The 27,769-nt window shown below is 55.1% G+C and overlaps 1 protein-coding gene across 5 annotated transcripts in view; it reads right to left on the bottom strand.

Moving 5' to 3' along the window:
* CTIF (cap binding complex dependent translation initiation factor) overlaps positions 1-27,769 on the bottom strand; it is a 304,506-nt gene that overhangs the window by 69,194 nt on the left and 207,543 nt on the right. For 3 of the 5 annotated variants that reach the window (XM_036822931.1, XM_036822932.1, XM_036822929.1), the window contains 2 exons: positions 25,887-26,379; positions 22,904-23,203 (listed from right to left, as the gene is read on the bottom strand). In XM_036822931.1, the coding sequence (XP_036678826.1) occupies positions 22,904-23,203; positions 25,887-26,379 (793 nt within the window). The remainder of the gene's footprint in view (positions 1-22,903; positions 23,204-25,886; positions 26,380-27,769) is intronic. The other 2 variants (XM_036822928.1, XM_036822930.1) reach the window with 1 other exon arrangement.

Here is a 27,769-nt window from a genome sequence, read left to right as displayed (position 1 = left end):
AGGCATCCAGTTGTCCCCTGTGGGTGTTATCACTTGGAGATTTTGCAAAGGGGGAACTCCTGGCTCAAGGTCCAAGAAGCTGCTTTCCCAGAGCAGCATGTCATGCGCAGCAGCGTCTGGCTCTCCCCTCACCTCCTGCTGAGATCCTCCCCTTCAGGAGAGGTGATCAAGACAGATATCCCAAAGCATGCAAGCCAGGCCTCCCAGCCCTCAGCTTCCCCAACCTTTCTGCTTTGCCAATCCCCTCCAGGGCAGCGTGTGGGGAGTGGGAGACGGTGGAGGGAGCAGGGGTGGGGACAGAGGAAATACCATTTATAGCGGGAGTCCTTCATCTAAACTGCAAACCGTCCTTTGGAAGAAAAGCAGACAGCCAGACAGCGTGCAGCCAGACGCATGCTGCCTGGGAGATGGAATGCGTAACGTGGCAACACAGACACACACACAAGCGTGAACACACATACACACACACGCATGTGCATGCATACATGCGCACACACACAGACACCCCCCTCCCGGGCCCCCCCCCCGCCCCTTCTTCCTTCCCAGGAGGGAGAGAACTCAACCAGGAGAGGAGAGGAGAACCGAGGGGCTTATCATGATCTCTTGTTGCCACACCTGGTTTGGGGGCAGCTGTGTTTAAGGCCCCTTGAGTGGAGGCATCTAAGGGCTGCAGTTAGGCTGCACAGCCCCAAGTATAAAACCACCCTGTAGATAGATAATGACCTGGGAAAAGCCTCACAGTTTTGCTTTTCTGAGAGATATGGGCCCCTTCTCTCCTTTCCTTCCTTCCTTTTGATACTTAAGATGTGAACCGATGTGGCCACAGTCCATGCCCGCTGGGCCCCCCTCCTCTGCCCACCCCTCACAAACAGTAAGGACCGGGGTGGGGGCAGATCTCAAGCATCTGTCTCTTGCACCCCTCACAGCTGCTGCCAGAGAGCCAGTGAAAAGCCCTGCTGTTATCCTGACCCCAGCCCCGCCTCTGCCTCAATGGTCTGGAGGCCCCCCAGACAAAGTCCCATCTCCAGGGCCCCTCCCAGGCTGCTGGCTGAACCATATGGATGGGCTATGGTCGCCAGCAGCACACAGACTGAAGGGAGATTTACTGCAGTGCAGGGAGGAAAGGGACTCCAGGTCATCCAGTTCACCCCCTGCCCCCAGAAGAAGGCTTTTATAGAGTCAGTGGTTGTGAGGTGGAGGTGGCAATGATCATGGTGGAGAGAGGAGGAAAGGCCCCTTGGGCTGGTTTGGGGTGAGGCCGAGGAGGGAAGACAGCTGGGCTGGGTCCTTCCTCTCCCTTCAGCGTTCCAGGCTTGGACTCTCTGCCCCAGGAATTCTGATCTTCTAGCTAAGGGTAGGTAAGGTCAAAGGAGAAACACTGACTTAGGATGGCACCTTGCACTGATTCAGGCCCACGTCCCTCTAGTTTCTGCTCAGCACTGGAAAACTGCATAATGACGGCAGTAATCCTTAGCATATCTGGGATTTATTGAGTGTTTACTATATGCCAGGCACTGCTTTAAATCCTTACATGCAGTGCCTCATTTAATTCTCATAATGACTCTACCATCATCCCCATCATGCAGATGAGGACACAGAGAGAAAACGATCAGGTCCCTTGTCCAAAGTCGCCTGGCCCGTGAGCTCTGGAGCTGGGATTTGAACTGAGGCAGGAACATAGCTCCTGGGTCTAGCCAGGCTCTTACGATACTCACTGCTGGGCCCAGGAGGCCCTGTAAGTATCTGCTCAAGTATTAGGTTCAAGCAGAGCCAGATGGCCCTCCAGTCCCCAGTATCGGGGATCAATTCTGCCCCTTGAGGGGGGCTGGAGAGAGACCTTAGGCTTGCAGCCCCTCCCAAACACCAGAAACTCCCCTTCTCTCCAGCCTACATCAACTTGCTCACTCACCCTCTCATTTCCTCCCCCCACCCTCCCATGCTGTGTGGTTTTGCACAGGTATATCCAGTCCTGCAAAGGAGGAACAGGCTTTAGAACAAGGGAGAACTTCAAAGATCATGAATAAGCTATTCAAACTCTCTGAGCCTCAGCTTCTTCATTCATAAAACCTGGCAGGGTTGCTGTGAGAATGACCTTAACCCATAACTTCTAAGTGAGATGCCTGGGGCTATGGTTCTCAAGCTTGACTGCAAGGTGGACTCACCGGGGGAAAGCTGAACAATGCTGGTGCTCGGGCCCCGCCCCCCAGAGATGGTGATTCAATTGGTCAGGGGTGCGGCCTGGGCCCTGGCATGTCCAGAGCTCCCAGGTGTGGCCAAGGTACACGGTAGAAACTTGGTAAAGGGCAGCTGCCCCTGATGCGGACACCGAGATCACAGCTAGTTCATGGCAAAGCCAATGAACCACAGCCTGGCTGTGAGTCCCAGGCAGTCTCTTCAGAACCCCCACAGTTCCTCCCCCTGAGTTTGGTTTTTGGGGATGCTCGCTTTTGAAAGCCTTTTACTCTCCTTGATGACCTGATGATTGGGCCAGGCTCCTTGTCCATTTCAGAGGACCATGAACTATCTGCGGGGGGACGGGTTTCTGCAGGTGGTGGATGTGTGCACGGGGGGGAAATCCTCCCCCCTCCCCGCCTGGAGGTGCCAGGAGCCCCCCCAGAGTGCGGGCAGCAGTGGAGGGGCTTCAGGGTGCATCAAGACCACCTAGACCACTTCATGAAAGGGCATCCCAAGTCAGCTTCTGCTTTTTGTAAATTATTTTCCTAATTTTGTAGTTACTTAAAGCAGCCATAGCTGAGTTCAGGTTTGGAGCCCCACAAGAATGAGAAATATCAATAATCTATGAGCTCTTCCTGCATTTCTGTGAGGTTTAATAAAAGAAAGAGAGGGAGGGAGGAAAAGGAGAGAGGAAGGAAGGGAGGGAGGGAGGAAAGAAGGGAGGAAGGAGGCAGCGAAGAAGGAAGAAGTGAAGGAAAGAAAAGAGAAAAGAAATCCACCCCAAGGTCTGGTTTTGCCAGAAGCAAGGAACCGAAGGCAAAGCGACCCAGTGTGGAAAACCTGATGCTCACAAGTGCAGCGAATGGCTGAGGGCTGAGGGCTGGTCTCTTTGGGGTTTGGTGATCAGGAAGGATGGGAGAAATTGGAGGCGAGCACTTCTGAGAGTGAGGACGATGTATGTGAGAGCATGTATGTGAGAATTTGTACACACACACACACACACACACACACACGCACGCGCACGCACACACGCGCACGCACACACACACGCACACACACACACGCACACACACACACACACGCACACACACACACACATATGCATGCTTGCTCTGCCCAAGCACCCTGTGCTCTCTGGGCTGATGCATGTTAAACAAAGCAGGTCCCTGCAGGCTCCTGAGGGAAACATGCCGAGTCCCTCTTTCTTGCTTCTTATCTTCCAAGCCCCCTCGTCCCCAGTGCGCACTTCCCTCCAATAACACCACCTCCGGTTTCCTTGCACACGATTCTCTCCTGCTTTTTACTTTTCTCATGCTCATCTGTTTGCCTAGAAAATGTCCCTCTACACACACTTGTTCATCTGGAAGCTCCCACCCAGCCACTGAGTGTCCCTTCCTCTGGGCGCCAGCCTCCAGTGCCCCCCGCCCGTGCATTCTTCCTTCCCCAGCCGCTCAGGCGGTCTGCTCAGGCCCCTAGTACAGCACTCAGCACGCTGGTTGGCAGTTCCTGGTTTATCTGTGTGCGTCGCCCGTCAGATTAGGAGGAACCCAATGGCGGCAGAGGGTCTCTCCCATTTTTCCACTAGCACGCTGCCTGGCATGTAGCAGATGCTCAGCTAATAAATGAATGACTCTCCGGTGTGGAAAAGGCCACCGATCAGTCCCCACATGGAGCTATGCAAGACGCACAGAGGGTGCATAAGAGAGAGAGCATGCGAGCCGGCGCACGGGAGCAAGTGGGGGTCAGGCAGCTGGGAGTGTGTGCTGCCCTGGTGACTAAGGTCAACGTTCAAGAGGGCAGGGGTCAACGTGCTGCGCTCGGCTGCAGGCAGCCTGTGGCGGGCTGGCAGCTGGGACACTGAATTCCCATCGAGTGGGAGGAAGCATCTCCAGCCAAGAGAACAGAGCGGGAAGGCTGGGCTGGGCTGGAGACCCAAGCTGTGAAGCCACCAGTTAGTGTTGGGCTGAGACCCGCAGCCCCAGGTTCGGGAGTGCCCTGGCCCTGCTCCCCAGGCCTGGGGGCAGCCGGGTACCCAGGTGAACTGTGCTGTTTTGGATACCAACCAGGGCCCTGGGCCTGGGCTCCAGGATTTCTTGGACCTGTGAAATTTGAGGGTTGCCAGTGTTTTATTTTGTTAAGGATGTTTTTAAAAAAGTTTTCATCCATCATTTCATAAAAGAGAGGACAATTTTAATGCCAAGATAGTAGGAAGGATGCAGTCTCAGAATAATGGCCAGTCCTTCCCGGACAGGGCCGTTGGCAGCTGTTCAAATCACGCCATACATGAAGCACGCTGCTGCAGCCTGTGGTGTAGACCAGCTTTGGTTTGAGGCCTGGCACCCAGGAACCGCTCAGTTAAGGCTCTCCCAGCTGGTACTCGTATCTAACAGGCCTCCTTCCACTCCCTCTTCCGGGCCGAGGCACTGAGTGGCCTTTTAGACCTGGGCAAGGAGGGCAGCACAGTGAGTGCATGACTCATTAATGGGTTAGGACACGGGACAGGTGAACGTCAACTGGGGAAAAAGGAGAAAACCCTTTGTAATCTGGGGTGTGCTGGGAAGGCGGGCCCGGGCAGGGGAGAAGCATGTACCCAGCAAAGCTCCCCACTTCCCAATCCTGCCCCAGCTGGCTCTGGTTCCCCAAATCGGGCAGCGTGGTAGCCAGTGGAGGAGGGGTACGGCAGCTGCCCTGGGCCCCAGGCGCCGGGCATTCCTCCTCTAAGCTCCCCATGCGTCCCCAGCCCCGTTTGTAAGGCACAGGGAGCCAAGGAGTCTGTGTGGCCCCGCCAACTCAGTCTGGAGGCCCCAGGAGGGAACCCAAGCCCGAGGCGAAGGGGAGCCGCCCTCCCATGCCAGCCCCAGGAGCTGCCGCCTGCAGCTTCCCAGAGCCCCTGGCATCTGACCTGTGGCCCTGTGGGTGCCCCGAGGGCCTGGGATCCAGCCAAGGAACGAAAAGCTGAATGCCGAGAGGGCCTTGGGGGTGGGTGGTGCTCATGCCCCCCGGGTGCTTGCTGCGCGCTTTAAATAGCTCAGCTTCTCTCAGCCTAGCAGCCCCGTCAGCCCTGCCAGCTCCTTCTCGCACTTTCCACACCAGAGACGGCTGATTTCCAGGTCAGGATGGGGAGGGGGTAAGGGGACAGAGTGACCTGGCTGTCTTGGGCAGTGGGGGTTCAGAAAGGAAAGCAGAGTTCCCCCTTGTTCCTCTGTGCTCTGTTGGACTTCAGCCTCCACGCCAGGCAAGTGCCCGGAGCCCCTGATGGGTAAGCCTTCCTGTCTCCTGGGAGAAGTGGGTGCCCAACCCAGGCCACCTTCTACTTGGCAAACCTGCGACCAAGCCCCACACCCGCAGACAGCCTCTGCCGCCTCCCTTCCTGCCCTGCCCCGGGTCCAGTTCCCGCAGGGCCCGCTCTTGGCGGGGCTATGACCTACCACTGTCCCCAACTCCCCCATGACCCCCCTCCTCCCTGCTGCTCCCCGCCAGGTTCCTCTAGCCCCGGCCTTTCTTCAGCAGCCCCGGCATTCACAAACCAGTCTAATCAACACAACTGCTTTCGTTTATGTGGCACTTTGCAGTTCACAAACTATTTTCACGTCCTTATTTCATAAGAGATTTCCGACCACCCTGAGCAATGTGCAAGGCAGATATAAATAATCCCCATTTTACAGCCAACAAGACTGAGAGCCAGAAATATTAGGGGATGTATCCAAGTTCATATGTCAAATTACTGATACAATCGAGACTGAAACCCAGGCCTTAACCATTTGCACTGCCTGAAGAATGTTCCCTCTTGCCACCCCCCTCCCCCCTTCCTGCTCTTTGGCAAGAGGGAACACGGAGGAACATTGACAGGAACATAAGACAAGGGGGAGGGGAGGGCAGGGCCACATGTCTTCTCTCCCAGGCCCTGAACCCTGCTGCTGGCTCCATAGGTCACTTTCACAACCCAGGACAAAAATCTCCCTAGATATGGCCTCAGACCGCCTGGCTCCAGCCACCCTCGCCGGCAGACGCAGACGCGCACAGACACACAGAGCAGGGGCTGTTATCTCTCCTCTCCAGCCCGTTTCCTACACTTCTCACACAGCAGATTTCTTCCAGCCTGGCTGTCTCCCCCAGTCACCACCCATAGCCACTGGCCCCTGGGGCCCGGCCAAGTCCCCTAGACGGTGACGCCGAGTCCCTGCTATCAGACAGTCGCCTCTGCCCTCCCAGCCGCCGCCCCCAGAGTTCCCTGGAAATGTCCCTTCTGCAGGCCCGGCCCCCACTGCGACGCATGGCTTTGTCTGCACACACAGCTGACTTGTGTTTGCAGGGACAGACAGGGGCTGGCGCTGGGGCCGGAGCCAGGAGGCGCTGGGAGGGTACAGCAGACGGGGAAAACACGAAGTCCAGAGAACAAACTGTTGCAAGCAAGCCCTTTGGGGTCAGTTGGGAGCCTGACAACAAGCAGGGGGCTCGCAAAGCCAGAGGCTCCTCGAAGGCAGGGATGGGGGTCTCCACAAACCTTGATTGTCTGGTTTGAGTACCAGAAAGCTGTGCTAGCCAGAAAGGGTGGGATGACAGAGCGGGGGCTGGGGACAGAGGGAAGGGACAGAAGGGGCTCGAGCCTACCTGCACTCCTGTCCCTCAAGCCCCACCTCAGCACTCTGCCCCCTAGGTACACAGAGGGGGCTCTATAGTTGCTTGCCCCTGTACAGCTCTCATTCCAACCGGCTCTCAAGAGGGCTGCCTCTTCTGTCGGGGCTGGAGGGAGAGGAAGCATGGGGGAGCTGGTGCAGTGTGCCAACCTACCATGTTTTTGAACTTCCCTTTTATCAGGCAGAGGCGCCACGGTGTGTGTATGGCGGCACCACGTTTGCAGGGAGAGGATGCACGTGAACCCCAGTCTGCAGAGGCACGCATGGGAACGCGCTGTATTAAGTGTGGCTCGCCTTCCTGCAGCCCCCCTTCTGACCTTTTCCGTTTTGAACCCTGGGCTACTTAACCCGATTCTGAAATGAAGCCGCAGCTGCTGAAATGCATAGGGGTCATCATAAATCAAGTTGTACGGGAGAGGGGGGGAGTTTAAAAAAAAAAAAAGACCAGGCATGGCAGCAGCGTCAAAGAAGCCTTTTCACAGCGTGGCTCCTTCTCCGGGGTGACACTCTGGGCTGGGTGCCGGGGAAACCTTAGAAGGGCTCCTTCGGGATTGAGCAACCCGTCTGCCCCGGCTCACACCCCAGGGTCCTCACTTAATAATTTAGAGCTTTAGACACAAGACAGCATGTAGGCGTGCGCTCTCTCTCTCTTCTTCCTTTTTACTTTGCAAGCCTGATGTCCTGATCTCTTGGGCTTGGTGAGCAGTGAGGAAGGGACCAGTTAAAAGTGTCACCACCCCTTCCTCTGGTCTAGAGAGGTGGTGGAGGTGCGAAGCCTCATGTGAGACACGATCCGCTAACTCGGGCTCCCGTGGCTGGGACCTGTCATAGGAGATTCAAGCTGCCCCAGACCACGGGGCTGCGAACAGAGGGGCGCTCACAGATGCCCACGTGCCCAGGGCACCAGCGGCGCCCACTCACCAGGAGCCATCGTAACCCAGAGCTTCAGGCTCCAGCCCCTGGGGCCGCCAAGTGGAGCAAATCAAATCGAATTGAGTCCTCTTCGCCTTTTCTCATGAATTATGAGGGTGATGGGCTGGAAACCAGTAGGTGGGATGGCCACAGAGGAGACACCGAGGCCGGCTGGGACAGCCTGGTGGAGAGGGACACCCCTGCCCCCTGGCCCCACTGTGACAGGCGGGGAGCAGCAGACCCCAAGTACCCACGGAGCTCTGGCCTGGAAACTGTCTCCAGATGCTTTCAGCCATAAGATGACAATGGGGAGATTACCCAGCTACTGTTCACTCTGCGGGGGAGGATACTCTGATCAAGTCATCTAAAAGGCATCTTCTTATCTTGTTTCCCCACCACCTGCCTTCTACCTTCTACCTGGCCCTGCCCCACCCCCAGTACAAATACCCTTCTGGCCAACAGAGGCACTCAGGCAGCAGCAGGTTCTGAGGAGGGCACAGGGCACCAGGGGACTGGGGTCCAGTTCCACTTCTGTCCCTGACTGGCTGTATGACTTCAGGTGTGTTTCTGGCGCTTTCTTTACCTATGTGTAGAATGGGACTAATAATGCCCACCTCGCAAAAGTCTAATGGGTACTTAGGGTGCACAGTGTCTGCACACAGCCGGTGCACAATAAATGCCTGCAAAGTGACTGCCCGGCTGAAACAGAGCTCTCAGCCAGACACCTGACAGGAACCTTCAGACACTATGCTGGCCTGTCCTGGAGGTCTGGAAAGGACCCCAAGCCAGAGGTTTCTGGTCTCAGGGATGGGGGCCCACAGGGGCTGGAAACTGCAACACTGGAGGGTGGCTTTGTAGAAGAGTCACCATCAGATGGCTTACATCTTCTCTGTGGGACAAAGCACAGGAGGCCAAGATGCTGGGTTGGACTGGGAGGGGCCTGCAGGCAGGTGAGGCCACCCTTGCACACTGGCGCCCCCTGCAGGCTGCTCAGCCGGCCAGGTGGCCACTGACTCCAGACACCCAACCAGGAGGTGGGGGGGGGGGGGGGTGGGTGGGGGTGGGGCGCCGGAGTGGCCAGGACTGCAGACCCCCTCCAGGCAGGGAGCGTCTGCTCTTCACTGGTCAACCCACCAACAGCAGTGGGCAATTAACAGGCACTGTCTGTATGCCCCGCATGTCTGCTTTAGAATAACAAAGAGCTGAAAGGGACCTATGAAGTCACTTCTTCTACCCACCCCCCTTATTTTATGGGCAAGGAAGCCACCAGAAGGGTGGAAGGACTGGCCTGCGGTCACTCGGCTAGGGAAAGGCAGGGCTGGGGCAGGAGCCTGGAATGCTGCAGCCCAGGCGCCTCCTGCACTGCCCCTTCGAGTCCCCTACTTCTGAGCAGCGCCCCATCTTCTCTTCCTGCCCCTAGTCAGCCCTCAAATGTTTCCCAGGCTCTCTCCATCCTTGAGCCACATGCACACAACCTTCACAAGCCCAAGGCGCCCGAGGGACTGCGGGAGCAGAACAGGAGGAGCCGTGAGCCTTGCTGCCCGGTGGGGAGACTGACCACGCCCCTGGACCACATGAGGACACTGAGGCCCAGGGCCAGGCAAGATGCTGGCTTCAGAGTTCCTGTCTCCTGCCGTACCCCTTGAGGCAGGCCAGAAAAAATGTGCGGGGGGGGGAGGGATGGGGCTTGTGCAGCGGAGGTTGCTTTGTGGATCTGCCCAGCCCCAGGCATCCCATGTAGCCCTGCTTCTGGTTCCCTGCAGGCTGTACGGCTTCTGCTGGAGGAAGGGGCCCTGTGACAGCACCGGCACTGCAGGCTGTGTGTGGAGGGCACCCATCTCCACATGGCTCTTGGGGGCAGCTGATCCATAAAGAGGGGCTGAGTGGGTCACTCGAGGTGGGCACCTGGGACCTGCCCTCTCCCACGAAGCGCTGAACTGGTCAGGAAAGGGAGGGTCTCTCGGCCTTGAATGCCAGGCCCCGTACTACCTGTCTCAGTGAAACCCTGGTGTCTGGAGCCCGCCAGCAGGTTGGACTGGGCCCCAGGGGCGGTGGCCCTCCCTGCCTCCTGCCCAAGACTGACCGAGGCCCAGTGCTGGCAGGGAGCTCCCTAATCTTAAGGTAGAAGTTTTAGTTCTGGATTAAAACAATCTTGGCCTGCAATGGTGAGAAGCAAGTGCCAGCAAATGAATGGGCCACAGTGGTGACTGTGACCTGGGGTCAGGGCCTGGCCGGGCAGCTTTACACCAGGGCTTGCTGACACTTGCAGAGCCCCCTGCTGCCGCCTGGACACCCTCGGCCAGGCTGGCGTGTACACCGATCTCATCCCACCACGCTGTCTGCACAATTGTGCCCCCCTGCCCCCCGGCTCCTCCCACCCATAAGCCTTTGCTAAATTGGCTCCTTCCTCCTATTTTCCTCTGTCCACCCAAATCCTGCCTCTTCTTTCATGCTGCCTCCTCCTGGAAGCCTTCCCCAGATGCCAGTACTTAAAGGGTTTGCCCCCTCCTCCGACTTGCCTAAACCGCTCTCTGGTTTAGCTGGCCTTGGCCCTCCAGTAGGCCTCTAAATATCTGGTAGAGGCAAGTGGCCCCTGCTTTACTGGGATTTAACAGTGCTGAGCACAGGGCACCCAGAGGGCCTCAACACCAGTTCCAGGTCCCCTGTGAGAGCTTTCCTTGTGGCCAGATCCCAGGGCTAGCCATAGTGCTGCATCTAAACCCCAAACCCTAGCATGACTCGGGGGCCCCTGGGCTTGTGGAAGGTCTGTGCGGGGCCTCTCCTAGGAACCTTGAATGAATGGGATTCATCAAAGGTAAAAGGAAAAATATGTTTATATGAAATTCAGAAATTCCTCTTGGGGGAGGGGCCTTAAGAGGACACAGACCAAATGATATGTATTTCAGTGGATTTTAACAATTGTTATGTCTGTAGAATAAGCAGGTGTAGGGGACAGGTATTATTACCCCCATTTAATGGAAGAGTAAGTGGAGGGCAGCCAGACTGCGAGGTCTGCCCAAAGTCACCAGCTGACGTGCCAGAACCAGGGTTAGGGGGTAGATGTTGGACTCTGTGCTTTGTCAATGATTTCTTATGCAACACAGCAGGACGTCATTAAGAGCAAGTCTCTGGGGCCTGCAGGCTGAATTCCAGGTGACTCTGCGTCCAACCCCGCGAGATACTATTCTAATCAGGCTTTTTTCAACACTCAGAGTAATGCAATGACTGTCATCTAACGGGGTCAATGGCAAGTGTGAGTCCAGTATGTGGAGCTCCGATTGACATGCAGCTGCTCAAGAATGCACTTACTCCAATTATAGATAGATATACCTAAGCTTTAGCTGGCGCCCAGCCATCCCCAAATACCACCTAAGCTCCTCCCCCTGATCAGTGGCGGAGCTGAAGGCGGGGGCGCTACAGGATAGCATGGTGGCCCTCGAGCCCTCTCTGCTTAGTCTTCCGGGTGCAAATAGTCTGGCTGCGCACATACATGGTGGTACAACGTCTCTGGAATATGCCTGGTCCTAGCTAGGCACTGTCAAGAGTGGGATGATTTGGGGGGCGAGGGGCTTCCTCAAGGGGGAGGGCTGGGGGGGCCATCCCGGGGGGAGGGGCGGGCTGCTCTTGGCTGGGCATACCTGTCTCCACGTTTCTAAGTGGCCTGAAGCTTTTCTCCCTCTGTGAGCTGGGCTCTGGAAGGTCACCAAAGGGTCAAGTGAAGCTGATTCCCTGCAGGTCACAACCTGCTCCCCTGAAGGGGCCGCCCACCCTCTCCCTGGCACTGCTGGCTTGAACTGGGGTGGAGGTGGGGCCAGGAAGGGGCTGGCATTGTTCCCTGGAGACTCAGCATGTCAGGCATGAAGCAGCAGGGGATGGAGGGCCTGTGGGTGCGCAGGGAGCCCTGATTCTGAACTTTGGGTTCCAAGGGCAGATTCCCTGTGCTGATGGTTCTCAGGCTGCAGCAAGAGCTCCTGGGCTGGAAGGTGACCTCAAGGGGCCACACAGTCCAGCCCCTGCTTCCTGGTCGAGGGTCACAATGTCTCCTGGACAGACATGCCACCAGACATGAAAGGTCTAGAGTAAGAAGAAACTAGGAACTGGGCATAACTGGGTTTGGATTGTTCACATGATGCCAGTCGACTGAGGAGTAACTGAGGCACAGATGAACCCCAACCTGCACCCCTGCATCACACTCTGCAACCTGGGATGCCTGGTGACCTCTTAGTGGTCATCTGGAGGGGAGCTGGGAAGACTTCTGTCCGTTTAAATCGATCTCTTCTTTATCTAGAGGAGACGGAACCCAGCCACCCTGAAAGCAGTGAGTTTAAGACAACTGTGGCTGGGGACTTCCCTGGTGGCGCAGTGGTTAAGAATCCACCTGCCAATGCAGGGGACACGGGTTCGAGCCCTGGTCTGGGAAGATCCCACATGCTGTGGAGCAACTAAGCCCGTGCGCCACAACTGCTGAGCCTGCGCTCTGGAGCCCGCGAGCCACAACTACTGAGTCCACGTGCCTAGAGCCCGTGCTCCACAACAAGAGAAGCCACCGCAATGAGAAGCCCGCCCACCGCAACGAAGAGTAGCCCCCCGCTCGCCGCAACTAGAGAAAGCCCACACGCGGCAACGAAGACCCAACGCAGCCAAAAATTAAAAAAAAAAAAAAAAAAAGACAAGTGTGGCATTCTTGCTGGCTGTTTAAAGTTTCCATCCCCCAACTCCCTTTGCCTCACCCTCACACTCACTGATTTCTCATAAATCACTGGGATTCATGCCAGGCATCCAGAGCACAGCCAAGGCACATAGGTATGGGCAGAGAAAGGAGGGGGCGAGGTGCCCACAGCAGTGTGGAGGGGGCATCGAGGCAGCGGTGGGAGGGCACACGGTGTGATTCCCGTTCATTCTCCCCCTAGGTGGCCCGCAGGCCAAGCGCTCAGTGCCGGCTTTGAAACCTAGGCTGTGTGCCCTCGTCTGGGAAGCCTCAGTTCAAAGATGCCCACTGACTTACTCTTGCAGCTTTTGGAGACTGTTGTGGCCCCTGCAGAAGGAAGGGGAACAGAGGTGGAGGAATACATCTCCCACGTCCGCCCACTGTTCCTGTGGCAGCACCCCCAGCTTCCAGCCTCTGGATCGTGGGCCAAATGCTACTGTTCCGCATACCTAAGGCCGGGAGCAGGTCCTGGGAGGAGGTGGAGAATGAGGCCTGTGCCACCGCAGCTTGGATCTTGGAGGGGCAGGCTCTCTTTGTAAAAGAGACAACTGTGGTCACTAAAACCCCTGGTCCTCTATGTAACAGATTTCCAAGCATGACAGCCTATAACGCAGCACCCACGTCTGCCTAAAGCAGGGCTTTGATAACCTTCCTGAGCCTCTAGTCTCTCATCTACAATATGAGTGGGTTTGATGGATAATCTATAGATCATTCAGGTCTATACTGTTCTATGATTTTCAATTAATCTTAGGACACCACAGCTCAAGAACCAACAATGGCTCCTTGGTGCTACTTCATAAAGTCCAAATCCTTTTGTTCGATCTTACAGACTTCCAACTCTCCACTTCCACCCTGACCCTGTCCCGCACTTGGGTCTTGTTTCATTACATTTCCCCATCAAAAACAACCTTCTGGAAAACAGTTTGGCAGTTCCTAAAAAGTTATACGCAGAGCTTTCATATAATCCAGCAATTCTACTTCTAGGTAGACACCCAAAATAATTGAAAGCAGACGCTAAAACAGATACTTGTATGTGGTGTGTTCATGGTGGCATCATTCACAATAGCCCAAAGGTGAAACAACCCACGTGTCCATCCAAGATGGATGAACGGATAAACAAAATATGGTCTATCCACACAACGGAACATTATCCAGCCATGAAAAGGAAGGAAATTCTGACGTGCTACCACATGAATGAACCTAGAAACCATGATGATAAATGAAATAAGTCAGGCACAAAAGGACAACTGTATGATTCCACTTATACACGGTATGCATAGAGCGTGGCGCGCGAGAGCTCACGGAAAAAGAAGGGAGAGAGGAGGTATAGCGGGGCTGGGGAGTTGTTGTTTGGTGGCTACAGGACTTCTGTCTGGGAAGATGAGAGGGCTCTGGGGGTGGATGGTGGGAGTGGTGGTGCAATGCTGTGGGTGCACTTGGTGCCACTGAGTTATGCACTTAAAAATGGTTAAGCAGGTAAATTTTATGTTGCATATATCTTACAACAATAAAAAAAAAAAAGCCAAATAATAAAATCAAGCCAAACAAGCCAACAATAAAACTGCGCTGCCCTCTCCCCTTAACCTCTCCTGCGAGTCCAGCTCTCCTGATGAGCCTTTCTCTCTCTGCTGGGCTAGTGTCTTGAGCTGGCCTCTGTGCTCAGCGAGCATTTACGGGGAACACCGGTCTCCTTGGGGCGCTGAGGACCTTGGATCCAGAGAAGGACCTTGGGCAATCACTCAAGACTATGTGCATCTCTTTGAAAGAATGACCCTCTGTGTCCCCTCCCTGCCCAGGGGCCACCGCTCTCCCTCTGTGGTGGCTGGGAGCCTCCCTAGGGAGCCAGGGACAGGGCGGTGAGCAGTTACATAACCCGCAGGGAGATTTGTTTCCATCGGCCTGGGCGGTGCCAGCTTTCCAGCGGCAGCCGCAGCAGGTAGAGGCGCCCTGTCTGGGCCGGCCGTGCCCGGGCAGGGCAGCGATGTGGTGATCTGGAGCGGCTTAGCATAGCTCAGATTCCCGGCGGCGGCTGGGGACCGGCCACTCGCTGAGCTGAGGGAAAGGAACTGTTGTCTCCTGCTGGCCTGGCTCTGGGGAGAGGGGAGGAGGAGGTGCTGGGGGTGAGCTGCCAGCCAGCCAGGGGTGACCCTCTGGGGCCCGGGACACCCGAGCTGCCTTCTCCGATAACCCACTTATCTTCAGGGCCTGCCTCGGCATGGCAGCCTCAGACAGGGGAGCGCCCGGCCAAGTCCTATCAGTGGATTTAGCAGGGAAAATGAAGACGGGGTGGGAGGTGAGGGCGTGCAGGGAAGAGGACACGGCCTGGCAAGGGACACGGGTGATGGTGAAATAATTCCTGACCAGGGTAAGTTCCTCGGCCCAGAGATGGGAGGGAGCAGGACACCATGCGTCCCTCTGCTGTCCTAGCACCTGCCCACCAACGCGCCTTTGTCCCCGTGGGCGGAAGCTCCTGGAAGCAGCCGTCTGATGCTTGCTGAATACCTGCCATGGGCAGGCTTGGTGGGGGACACAAAGATCTCTCGGATACAGTCTTTGCCCCCCAAGACACCTGGGGACACAGCCTCAGACAAGAAAACCTTGACTGGCAGGCCGCTGTCCTGGGCTCCTTCTGGGACTGACATTTTCTTTCCTCTGCTTATTTTCAGATTAAAAAATCAAAATGCTTTTTTTTTTTCTTTTCGAGTCACAGGCTACTTCTGTCTCGTGGGGCATTCCAAAGTTCTAGAAGGGGCCTCAGATTTAGCACTTTCGGAAGCCACGGTGCCCCCACTAAGGCAGAAAAACCTGACTTGAGGCATTCCAGCTGGGTCCTTGAATAAACCTCTCAGACTTGGGCCAGTGCCCCGCCGGCACAAACTGGGGGACGACGAGATGGGAGGGAGAATTGACAGAGGTGACATATGCATGGGCTGTGCCACGGCGTGTGGTACACAGCAGGTGCTCAATAAATGTTTGTTGAGGGGAAGACATCAGGATTAGAAGAAAGAAGGTAAAATTCACTCGTTCCATAGCAAGTGTGGGCAACAAGTCTGGCAGGAGGCACAGGCCTCGCCTCTGGTTCGGGTCCGGTGGGCTAAGAGCGTGGGTACCAGCCGGGCATCGCTGTCCCCGGCGGGGTAGCTGTACCTGCCACAGACTCCTACGCAGGTCAAGCTCCTGTGACAGGACATGTAGGCAAGCCTGCTGGCGCCCCCCGTCGGGGAATGTGTGTGCCAGCTCTGCCTGGCCCTTGCAGGGCACCGACAACTCACAGGGTGCCATTGGGGCAACATTTTTTAGAAAGAGAGACCTTTTGTGGGTCTTCAAAATCACCTTCCATAATCTGCCCACGGGAGAGTTGCTTGCATTGCCCGCTAGTCCTCCGCTTTCTCCCTCTTGATTTCTAGCAACCAGTGGAGGGGAGCTCGGGGTGGGTACAGCCCAGGGCTTTGCTCAGGCTCTGGAATGCACAGAACAATGTGCTTCTATCCCTGGGTATGCCTGGCTTGGGCCAACAGTAAAATTAGTTTACATGCCTGGAGTGCACATCGGCTCAGTGGTGGGCGTGCAGGGGTGAAGGCGGAGCTCTGGGCCAAGGGAGAGGGTGCGAGGGGAGAGCCAGCCTCAGGAAGAACAGCTGTGTGGTTCATCTGCGTAAAGCAGATGGAGCCGTGGAGGTGTTTCCTCAGACACCCTCAGCTCTCTATTGGCCTGGAAAGCCCAGAGATTCAGACCATTGGAAACCCAGTGGGAGTCTCATATAGGAGGATGGATTTTGAAATCTCCACTGATAGCTTCATGAGAAGGATTCCTGATTTTCCCAACTTTCTGACCGGTATATTCTATTTGGGGGGTGGCCAGGGAGCCAAGAGCTTGGGGTGCTGGACTGACCACCCCCATGACTTTGTAGCCTTGCTGAGCCACCGTCCTCATCTGTAAACGTGGGGGATGGATCCTGCCCTGGAACCCACCTCGGAGAGAGAATCTCCACGTTCACACGCATGAAAGTGCTCAGAAGAGCTGAGAAGCCCACCTCATACCAGGGAGCTCTGGTACCTAAGACTGAGGGCTCCATCCCTCCCTTCCTCAAGCACTTGCTGAGCACCTACTGTGTACATGTCATGATGCTAGGAGCTGGGGACTGATGATCACACAGCCAGGATCCCTGCCCTCAAGGAACTTACAACTCAGAGCTGGTTAGAACGCCAAGAATCAATGTTTGTTCCTCTCCTCCCTCCCTCAGTAAAAGATTGGGGTTAGGAACTCCAAATTTTGGGTAAAGAGGAACAACTTTTGATTTTCCTGAACCTTGAGATAACCAGGAAGAACGAGGTTCCTTTTTTTTTTTTAATAAATTTATTTTTATTTATTTTATTTTTGGCTGTGTTGCGTCTTCGTTGCTCTGCGGGCTTTCTCTGTTTGTGGCGAGTGGGGGCTACTCTTCGTTGCGGTGTGCGGGCTTCTCATTGCAGCGGCTTCTCTTGTTGCAGAGCACGGGCTCTAGGTGCGCAGGCTTCAGCAGCTGTGGCATGTGGGCTCAGTAGCCGTGGCGCGCGGGCTCTAGAGCGCAGACTCAGTAGTTGTGGCGCACGGGCTTAGTTGCTCCGCGGCATGTGGAATCTTCCCGGACCAGGGCTCTAACCCCTGTCCCCTGCATTAGCAGGCGGATTCTTAACCACCGTGCCACCAGGGAAGACCGAGGTTCCCTTTTATGAGCTGAGTTAGAGGAACAGCCCAGTCCCTTTGCCCAAGCCAGCAAATGTGGGACGAAGACGGGGACAGAGATGGCAGAAATGGGGTAAAAGTGGGGTGATCGGTCACATAAGCCCTGAAGATGCAGCTTGTATTTTGATTCACTTATGGGGCAGCCAGACCAGAAAATCTTGAGTGCCCCTTCTGGGGCTAAAACCCACAGTTAAAATCACTCCCAGAGATCTCCCAGAGGCCCCATGGAGTCCCTTCACCAAGCAATTGAGTTTCTGTGTATCAGAAGCCCCAAACACGATGCTTAATGGGTGACCCAGCTAGACACTCTGGAGAGTTTATCCATTTTCTAGCTCCAGGTCAGGCTGTCTTCTAGAAGGTGCTGGCAGACAGCAATTTATTTTGAAACCTGGTCACATGCCAGATTCTGAATTGCGTTGTCTTTTCCCAACAGCCTTGTTGTGTTTACGACTTGGTGAGATGAGGGTTTTTTGTTTTTTTTTTTTTCTTCAAAAAAAGGTATTGCCTCCTTCTGTTAGATGTGTTGTTGACAACGGTTGCTAGGGAGAGTTGGGTTCAGTTACAGACACACTGATGCCTGCTCTAATAATACTTTGCTCTGCATAGCTCAGATGCAGACACCTCTTGGCTAAACAGGGCACACACATTTCAACAGAGGAGGGCTTGAACTTATACTACCCAAGCATATTTCAGCAAAGGAGCATTCCCTGAGCTGGACTGGAAGGCCCAGGGTGGTGACGGGGCAGTGCTGGGTGGAGGGGGCTCAGGCCTCCAATTCCTGTCATTCCAAAGGTCCCATAAAAAGAGGCACGCTCATTCTTCACCTCGCTGTGAAAGCAGAGCCCCCTCCCCTCATCGTACCACAGTTCCTTGGTGAGGATCAAGGCAGAGTTTTGGTGACCTCTGTAACCCAGGGGCCATGGGCAGCCCACGTCCTCCTGGAAGTCAGGATCCATCAATGCTCATAGTCTCGTGAGTGCGGGACCATGCAATCATGCAGCTGGGAGCCGGGTGGGACGAGGTGGGGTGAGGCAGGTCGGGCAGGGAAACGAATCACCTCTTCAGCTTTACTGGTGGCCTAGCCTGGCAACGTGGATTGAGAGTGAGGCCCTTTTCCTGAAACATGTGATAGGCGCTTCAACAAATGTCTGAGACCAAGAAAAAGGAAAAGGACCTGGGGAACGGAGCTGAGAGCAGAGAGAAATGGGGAGGGCGGGAGAGGAGAGGCAGCCTCTAGCTGGCTGGCGCGGTTAGTGTGGAGGCTTCCCAGGAGGAATGTCAGGACAGCGAGGTATGTGAGAAAGGTCCCCTGAGATGGTCCAGCCCAGCTTCTCACTGCACAGAGGGGAAGCCGAGGCCGGGCAAGGTGACGGGAGTGTCTCGGGGGCTGACGTCTCCTGCTTTGGTGTTCTCCCACCAGCTCAGGCTCTGAATCCTTCACATCACTCAGCAAAGAGTCCGGTACCTGGTACACATTTCTTGGCTGATTCACAGGGTGACAGGCAGGGCTGTTCATAAGTGACAGTGGTTCATAAGTGACAGTGGTGGCACAGTCAGGGCATCTCTGGAGTATCTTTCTAACAGTGGTGTTCAATCTGCAGCACCACAGAATCGGCCAGAAAGGTCTTTAAAAAAGTATGCCCAGGCCCATCTCTGGAGAATCTAATTCAACTGGTCTGGGGGGGGGAGCCCCTGGGCCGGTATGTTTTATTGGGTTGGCCAAAAAGCTCATTCAGTCTCAAATAAAAATAAGAGACACGTTTTTCATCTTCACCAAGAACTTTATTGAACAACATATTCACTAATCGAACGAACTTTCTGGCCAACCCAATAAAAGCATCTCCCCGTGAAAAATTCTAATGGACAGCCAGGGTGAGAACCAATGCCCTAAAGAAAACCTGGTGGCTGGAACTCAATATTCCCAGGCTGGATCCCCCCTTCTGACATCACATCAATAAAAGACTGTGCCTCAGTTGGCCTGTCTATGAACTTGACCCACCACCTACAAAACCACCAGCCATCCAATGTCTTAGTACTCAAAGTGTGGTCCCTGGGCCAGCAGCATGGGCATGGCCTGGGAGCTTGTTAGAAATGTAGCTTCTCAGGTTCTACCCAGACCTCTTGAATCAGAACCTCTATTTAAATAAAATCCCATGTGATTCAAACACACATTCAAGTTTGACAAGCACTGATCTAATGAAGACTGCACGCTTGGCACATAACAGACATCCGAGAAATATCTGTTTAATAAGTAGAATTTTACTTACAAGAACATTACTAAGAAAATGACCACATCTAAGGCAAAAAGACTCAGTTTAGATGTAAAAACTGAAGATGATTTTTGAGCTGTGGATTGGTGACAGGGGTCCCCTGGGACCCCAAGGTCTCTGGCATTGTCCGTGCTCATGAGGGTAGTGCTTTTGGACTTCTTGAGATGACGACGCTGAGTCTGGCTGGGAAGGGTGAAAGGTCTTTTGACTTCCCCCTGGGCCCACTTGCCTCTCCATGGGGGCGGCATCCCAGCTTGGCAGGCAGCGCCACACTGTGCCAGAGAGTGTCCACTACATCAGAGCCTGCCCCTCCCCTGCCGCGCTGCCAGCTCCCACTGCCGAAGCCCAGGCAGTGAAAGCGGTCGGCCAAGGAGGGCAGCATCCAAAGACAGCTGCTGGGAGCTGTGTTCATAGGGCACTTCACACCCTGTCCGCTTTGCAGCCAGAATCACTAAGCCGGGTCTCAGAACTTGTACATGGAGGCAGAGGCGAAACCTGGCCATGTGAGGGGCATCTCAGAGGGCGCCGAACTGAACCAGGGGCTGGCTGGGGATCCAGAGGCAGTGGGCCTTGAGTGCATGCAGCTGAGCGTGAACCTCAGAGGGAGAAAGCAGGGGGAAGGCGCTGGGGGCCAGGCCCAGGACTGTTGGCCAGGGAAGGGATACAAATCAGGTTGGCCAGAAAATGAAAGCAGGTGAAAAACGACACCCCTGTGGGTCACAAGGAAAGTGGGGTTTAATGAGCTATGCCCACTGCTCTCTTTTCTTGAGCCTTGTGGGTCTGGGGTGGTGAGTGGCCATGTATTATGCTGCCTAGAAAGCCTACTCCAACCTGCCACCTCCTCAGCTGCAGAGGAGGTCCCGACAGACACGCAGTGCTGGCTTCCTCCTGGCCTTGTAACCGGGGGTCTGCTAGGAGCTTAGGGGTCGCCTCACGCCAGCACATCCAGCCCACCTTCCATGGGAGCCAAAGGGCTTTGAACAGTGACCCAGGAGGCCTGAGTGTCCAGCTCCAGCCCTCTGGTTACATCCTTCAAGGGGCTCCCTCTTACACTTAAGCTGGGGCTGCAGGAGATGAAGTGGGTGGTAGGGTCTAGGGGACATTTCGATTTCTAAATATCTGACCCACAAATGCTCCACCCAGGCAAATGGCAGATTGGGAGTGAGAGTCCCCCTCTGCCCCAGAGACAAGTGACACTAGCAGGACTGGGTCCCTTGGGCCGGCCCCCAAAGCCTGTCACACATGACAGACCTATCACTGAGCCCCAGTATGGGGTAAGCAAGTTTCTGAGGATGAGAGGGACCCAGGACTGCTTCATGTCACTAACAGGGCCAGGAGAGAGAGAGAGAAAGGAAGCAGCTCACGTGGGGCCACTCACGCCCTCCCTGAGGCCCCCGCCTCATCTTCAGCAGCGCAAAATCCTAAGGTCCACTGACCAGTGTAGAGCAGCCAATCGCTTTCCCAGCAGGAGCTGCAGAGGCCAAGCTCCGGGTGACGATGGCTCAATCAGGCCGAGAAGCCCTGTTTCCTGACTTTCGGTTTAGTGCTCTTTCCCTGCGCTAGTGTTTGCCAAACTGTGTCTCTCAGCACACTAATTCCACAAGAAGTCATTAGCTGGGGAATGCAAAGGGGACTTCACTGAGTTGGATGTAGCCAAACAGGTTCCCTTCCTGCTGGCCTAAGCCAGTCCACTCTGGGGCTGACGCAGAGGCGGGTGTAGGGCCGCGAAGCTCCGTTTGCGGCTGAGCATTTCCCAGGATTGATGCTCTGCCGGGTACTGTGGGCAAGGCCGCTCTAACCACGGGTCACTGGAAGAGAAGCCTGACCGGGGCAGGACCCTGGGTGGCCCCTGCTGCCAGCTGCCCTTCCCGCCTGGGTGCATCTCGTCCCACGCCCTGTGTGTCTGTCCAACTATTGTCTAGAAGTCTTGCCCTATCCTGGCCCTTCTCTTGATAAAAGCCAAGGCCAAAGGCCAATCTGTCCCTGACTCCCCCATGCCTGGCTGTACGTGGCAGACAGGCTGCTCCCCACCGTCACCCTCCACACTCTCCCAGGACATTCCGGCCCGCGAGGAACATGCCCCATGTGCAAATCCCTCAGGTAATGAGGGAATTCATCACCGGGGAGCGTGGGCGATCCAGGAATGGGAACCCGATCGGTGCCTCGAGCTGGACAGAAGCAGCCCAGGCTGGCCAGCGAGGCTCGGGTTGCAGTGAGAGTGTCCCTGGGAAGAGGAGAGGACGGCGGGGATGGAGCCCACGGGCAGCCTTCGGAGGGGGTTCCTCCCACCCTGTTCTCCGGGAAGAGAGGGAAGACTGCGAACCAGGTGGCTAAGACCCGGGTGACCATATATCCTGGTTAACACCTGGGGTCTCGGCCCGATTATGACTACAGCCCCAACTCTCAAAGGTGTCATGGTTTGGACGACCTATTGTATGGTCACCCTCGTTAAGACAGACCTGCAGCTGGTTTCTTCCAGCTCTGTAATCCTACTTTCAGAACTTCTAAGCAATTGTTTTACCCTACCTGGACTGAAACTCATTTCATATCTCAACTAGCCTAAGGTACAAAGCAGGATTACAGATGATTTTCCACAGCCAAGTCTGCAAGGAAGAGTCCCTGGGCCTGGCATGGCCACCATGCTGTGCCACCTGCTACCTCTCCCTGATGCCACCAGTTCTGGGACCAGTCCACTTGCTACCACCCATGACGAAAGAGCAGGTATAGGCCTTCAGCTCTCCACCTATGAGATCAAACAGTGCTGGGCTCAGCCTAAGCACCCACGCCCACGCCCATTACACACCCCAGTAAAACCATCGCTGGACGCCGGCACCCACGGAGGAAGGAATAAAGAGGGGCAGGATTAAGCTATCTGGGGTGGAGGGATTTAGTGGGATGGCACCAAGGAACAATACAGTCTTTGATCTCCATGCTTCCCCTCGGCCCTAAAAGTGGTTTCAAGAAGCCCAGGCGCATTGGCAGACAGATCAATGCTTCCCTCCTCAAGGCCCTTATGCCTTTTGCTCAGACCCATCTCAGCACCAGCTACAACCAGCGCACCACCTGCAGGGTCTGGAGGGTGGTGCCGGGGAGGAGGAAGAGGAGGAAAAGAGAAGTCCACAGTAAGTGTACGTCTGCTGGGACGTGGAGAGGTCAAAGCACAGAGCCTGTTAAGACAAGAGCCAGCCCTCTTATCATGGAAATAGAAAGAGGGAAAGGCTGGTTAAACATGAAGCACCTATAAAATTATATTGGTCCATCGTAACCATGGAGCCCTCACACAAACACACGCAAATCTGGCCACTCATCCCTTGCCCCCTGAGTGCCTTTTTATTTTCTATAATTAATCGGGCAAGGGTGGAACTTGGGAAAAGTTCAACTGTGGTCAGAATCTGCAGCCTTCTCTCTAGTAATAACCCACCGGCGGGGAGGGGGCGGGGGGGGTGGTGGGAGGTGCAGCTGTCGGCGTCCGTTACCTGAAGCATGTTGAGGAGGAGGCTCCGGAACTTGGTCCCCTCCACCATGAAGAGCGCCATCTTGTCGCAGAGCTTGGCGGCCGTGAAAGCAAAGCTGCGGTCGGACACGGCCTTCTGGTAGATGGTGCGGACGATCTCTCCCAGCATCTCCTCGGAGTTGGTCGAGTTCTGGGCCTCCTCCATGAAGGTGGTGAGCTTGGCATCCACGTCGCTGCTGTTGTTCCTCATGCTGTTCAGGATCTCAATCAACTTGTCCATCTTGTTCTGCTGAGGGTTGGTGGTCTCCACGGCCACTTCATCCTGGGGGTGCGGGAGACAAACCGAGTCGCGCCTGAGCGGAGCCCAGCTTTCTGCAGAGGGGTGGCCAGTGGAGGGGGGGCTGCCGCCCTCAGAAAGGACCCGCCCCACCTTCTAGAACCTGAGGTCTGATCCCTCCGGGAATGCCGACCTTCACCATGGACCCTGGGGCCCCAGGCTCTCTGCTGACCCTTTTCTTGGCCCCTGTGACACCCTGGGTGGATCCTTCTTGTGAGCTCCAGCTCTTACCCAGGATTCTCATACACACTGGGTTTGCCTCATACACATTAAATATCTCAATCTAGAAATGATTTAACGGGGCTTATAAAAGATGAAATAAAATAACAGATAAGAAATTGGGCCAAGAGAAAACGAGGGTAGGAAGACTAGGTCAGGAAGGAGGTAGCATCCAAAATGCCTGCTCTGTTGGTTAAAGGTGCCCATGGAGTGGCTACCTTGTCCTCCAGACCTCGGCTCCTTCAGCCCGAGGACCATCATGTTCTCTGGGTGTGGGGATCCCTGTGACTCGGCCTTGGCATTGTGTCCTATGGAGACTGTGCTGGCTTTTTACAACAAGCACTGCACACCAAGGAATCCTCCAATGTGCCACGAAAGCAACTGGCACTTCGAGGAGGGAAACTTCAGATAAAAAACCCTACACCCTTAAGTGGTTTCACTACAACTGGGACCAGACCTGCGCTGGGGGAGGAAGAAAATGGCATTTGATGTCTCAGAAGTATAGATTGGCAGCCAGGAAAATGACTGACTTAACTGCTGGGATGTGAGACCAGGGTTAAAGGGCAGGCGCAGGGACATAAAGGGAAGCCCCATGTTTGCCCTTCCGGCATCAACAGAAGAATCCAGGGCTGGGAGGCTCAGGCCCAGGTCCTAGAACCTGCTGTCTGTCTCTAGCTGGATGGCTCTGGGAAGTGGTTTCACACCCTGGGCCTCAGTTTCCTCCCTGGTAACATGAGGGGGTTAGGTTAGATGGTCTATAGCTTACCCTTAGCCCTGCTATTGCTTAAGCCCATTCCTCCTGGTCCAGGAGGCCTCACCTGAGGGCAGTTCTTGAAGTTGAAATACGGGCGCTACGGATCTACCTTACCTGTTCTATCTCCCCCTTCCTTCTCCACCCCAACCCTGTGGGCCCCAGGGCATGAATAGTGGTCGGTATGTATAGAATAACCCCTCGAGGGTCTTCACACAGCTTATGGCATTTGATCTGCAGTCTGTCTGCAAGGTGGATAGTATTATACCCATTTTACAGATGGGTAAACTTGGGGGGGGGTGCCCAGAGAGGTTAGGTGACTTGCCCAAGGCCACCTAGCCAGTCAAAGGCAGAGTGAAGACTGAGCTGGTTTGCTGGACTCTAAAGCCCATGTTGTTTCCCTTCTGTGGCATTGCAGTTACATTCAGTAGAGCTGGAGAGAATTAACAATCCTCTCTCCCTGGCTGGACTGCAGCAATCTTCCAGAAGCTCTTCAGGCAAAGACCACACACTGGCCATCACTTGGGAAGCTCTCCCAGGCTCTTATCTTTGGGACGTAAGGGAATGAGTGAGGCTTTCCTCCAGGACCTCATAGCCGCCCGCCCCACAGGGAGCAGTGGGTGGGGGCCCGGGGCTGTAAGGATGCCAGCAGCAGCATGTCACCTTCGAGAACTGATCAGGGAAAAGGTCTGACCTGCCTTGTCCTGCCTGAGTGTGGACCTGGCCTCGGAGGTGAAAGGTGGAGGAGAGAAGGCAGTAGAGAGATGTCAGGGAGAAGCCCGGAGCTTCGAGCTCCGCAGAAGCCCCAAAAGGAGGACTTGTGGAGGAAAGCTGGGGGCAAGTGGGCCTTTCTTGGGAACAGCTCCTTTCCAAGGTGACCTTACCTGCACCCTTGGCTGAGGACGGGGAGCTAGGGTGCGCAGAGTGGACTTAACGCTGCCAGGGACAGAGCTCCAGCCCTTCTCTGGAGGCTTGGGGCATCTCTTCCTGAATTTGTGAACTAGGCTCTAGAGACCAGGGCCAGGAGTAGGGTGAGGAATGTGAGGCTCCTGGGGAGCAAAATGTAAGGAGGCCCTCCTTCTCAGGGCTGTGCCAGTGCAGGATGGGCATCTGCGTGATGCTGAGAGTGAGTGCCTCCTTAAATTTTGTCCCTTAGACCCCTCCCTACTGCTGGGTGGTGAAGCGGGGGAGTGGCAAGGCTGAGGCCAGTCTGCTGCACTCTGCCCTACTCACCTTTGCTCTCCCCTGGCAGGGAGCGCAGCCTGGTGCTCGCCTTCGGGAGAAGCATTCTTCTGTTATAGGCTCTGTGTTTTCCCCGGATGCCCTTTGGCACTAAGAGGGCAGTATCTGCCACCAGATAGCGCTGGAGGGAAGAACCAGGCCTTCTCTGCACACCTCCCATCACCTGGAAGCACGTGCCTCTTCCTCCCCTCCCTTCTCAGGCTGCGGGCTGGTACCGACTGTTCACCCGCGACTCTTGGAGGGTGGGATGTGCTGGAGGGGGTTCACATGCACAGCTGGCCATGGGCCTGCCGTCTGGTGGCCGGGGGTCCCTCAGGCAGCGTTGACCAGGTGTGCTGGGGCCACATGAGCCTCCCTCCACGAGGCTCCCCAGGTCCGCAAACCCGAGCTCACCTACCAAGATGCCTACCTCGCGCTGTCCTCCCTGGTGCAAGAGAACAAGGAAAATTCAATTACCGGTACCTTTTCTTTCAGCCTTCGCCGCAGCCTGTCTTTGGAAGACTGGAGCAGGGTAATTTTGGGCCGCTCCCCGCTGCGCTCGGGAATAATACTGTCTTTACGCTTTGTCTCAGCCTCTGGACCCCCTGGCTGCAGCAGGGGCAGCCTCTCGGAAGCCACCGGGGCCAGGGCATCAGGGCTGCAGGGGGGCTCGAGGCCGCTGTGCCCGGCATCCCCTAGGGCGTCCTCGAGTTTGGGGCTCTCCATGGTCACGGTCTCTTTGGCATTGCGGTGGGCGCCTGCCTCCCCCTTGTCGCCTGGTGGATGCTTCATGTTGCTGTGGTGCCAGCGCCGGTTCTGGCTGTAGCCATGATGGGTGGACCTCCCTGAGGGGTGGGGCACTGAGCCCCCCTGGTAGGATTTCTGGTGGTCCCTGTTGTGTTTGGCACTGCCCGGTGGGTGGTCACCGTGCTGTTGAGGCTTGTTCCCTCCTGGGGGTCTCTGCTGCCGCCTGCAAACCAAAGGAGAAAGACAGAGAGGGTCACTGGGGCCGCTGGCCAGGGTCCCTGTGTCCAAACACTCGAAGGAATTTATTTATTCATTTTTTCAGTACCCTTACTGAAGGCCTCCTATGCACCAGGCTCTGTGATGGGGCTTGGGGATACTAGCAGAGAATATGACAGACAGGTCCCTGTGATTACATAGGATTTAAGTCACCCCTTGACTTAAAATAAGTATTTTATTCCCTTATTAGAATATGCTTTAGTACATGTGTAGGGAACAAAATTAAAATGATAGAGTATACAGTGAACCCTCCTGACTGTCCCCAGACACCCAGTATGTCTTCTTGAAGCAGCCATTACCATTTCGTGAACATATTCTGTGCACGTTCCAGTAAAGATACATACACAGACCTGCATCTGATAACTATCCTGTTAATGACTTTTTAACCATCGTGGCTCATGAAAAGTTATACCATTTGTTACACAACCTTTCTTTGGGTACACTGACATTTCTGCCCCCAAACCCACTAACAAAATATGCTATTAAGAAATTGTTTTAGGCTGAATCGTGTTTCTCTCAAATTCATATGTTGAAGCCTCAACCCCCAGGACCTCAGCATGTGACTGCATTTGGACATAGGACCTTTAAAGAGGTGATTACATTAAAATGAGGCTGTTAGGGTGGGCCTTAATCTAATTTGACCGGTACCCTTATTATTATTATTATTTTTGGCCATGCCACATGCCTTGCGGGAACCAGGGATGGAACCCGGGCCCTGGCAGTGAAAGCGCCGAGTCCTAACCACTGGACCGGCAGGGAATTCCCATGACTGGTATCCTTATAATAAGAGGAGATTTGAATGCACAGAGACACCAGGGATGCAGGTACAGAGAAGAAATCCCACGTGAGGACACAGCCAGAAGGCGGCCACCTACAAGCCAAGGAGAGTGGCCTCAGAAGAAACCAAACCCAATACCTTGACCTCGGACTTCCAGCCTCCAGAACTGTGAGAAAATCAATTTCTGTTGTTTACCCACCCGGTCTGTGGTATTTTGTTATGGCAGCCCGAGCTGAGCAATACAGAAGTGATATTTAACATGGTGGTTTGAGGCAGACAGGCTCATCGAGTTTTTTTGACAATTTCAAAGCAGAGATTATCATTTGGAACAAATTTGAGGTGTACATCACGGGACAAACCCCAAACGTGTTGATTTGAAGACTAAAGGAGAGCAAGGGGGTGAGGGTATTCTGAGGACCCTTCAGTCCAGCAGCTCAAGGACTGCTTCCATCACTGAAGCACTCCTGTGTTCCACCTCTGTTTCACCCTCACGGTGTTTTCCGTGCCATAACCTTATTTGAAGTGCATTTGGAGAACAGGATAACCATGAGCCTCTCAA

The sequence above is a fragment of the Balaenoptera musculus genome, chromosome 14, assembly GCF_009873245.2.
Source record: "Balaenoptera musculus isolate JJ_BM4_2016_0621 chromosome 14, mBalMus1.pri.v3, whole genome shotgun sequence".
NCBI classification, from domain to species: domain Eukaryota; kingdom Metazoa; phylum Chordata; class Mammalia; order Artiodactyla; family Balaenopteridae; genus Balaenoptera; species Balaenoptera musculus.
The sequence above is the reverse complement of the archived record's forward strand: the minus strand, read 5'-3'. Positions and strand labels throughout refer to the sequence as shown.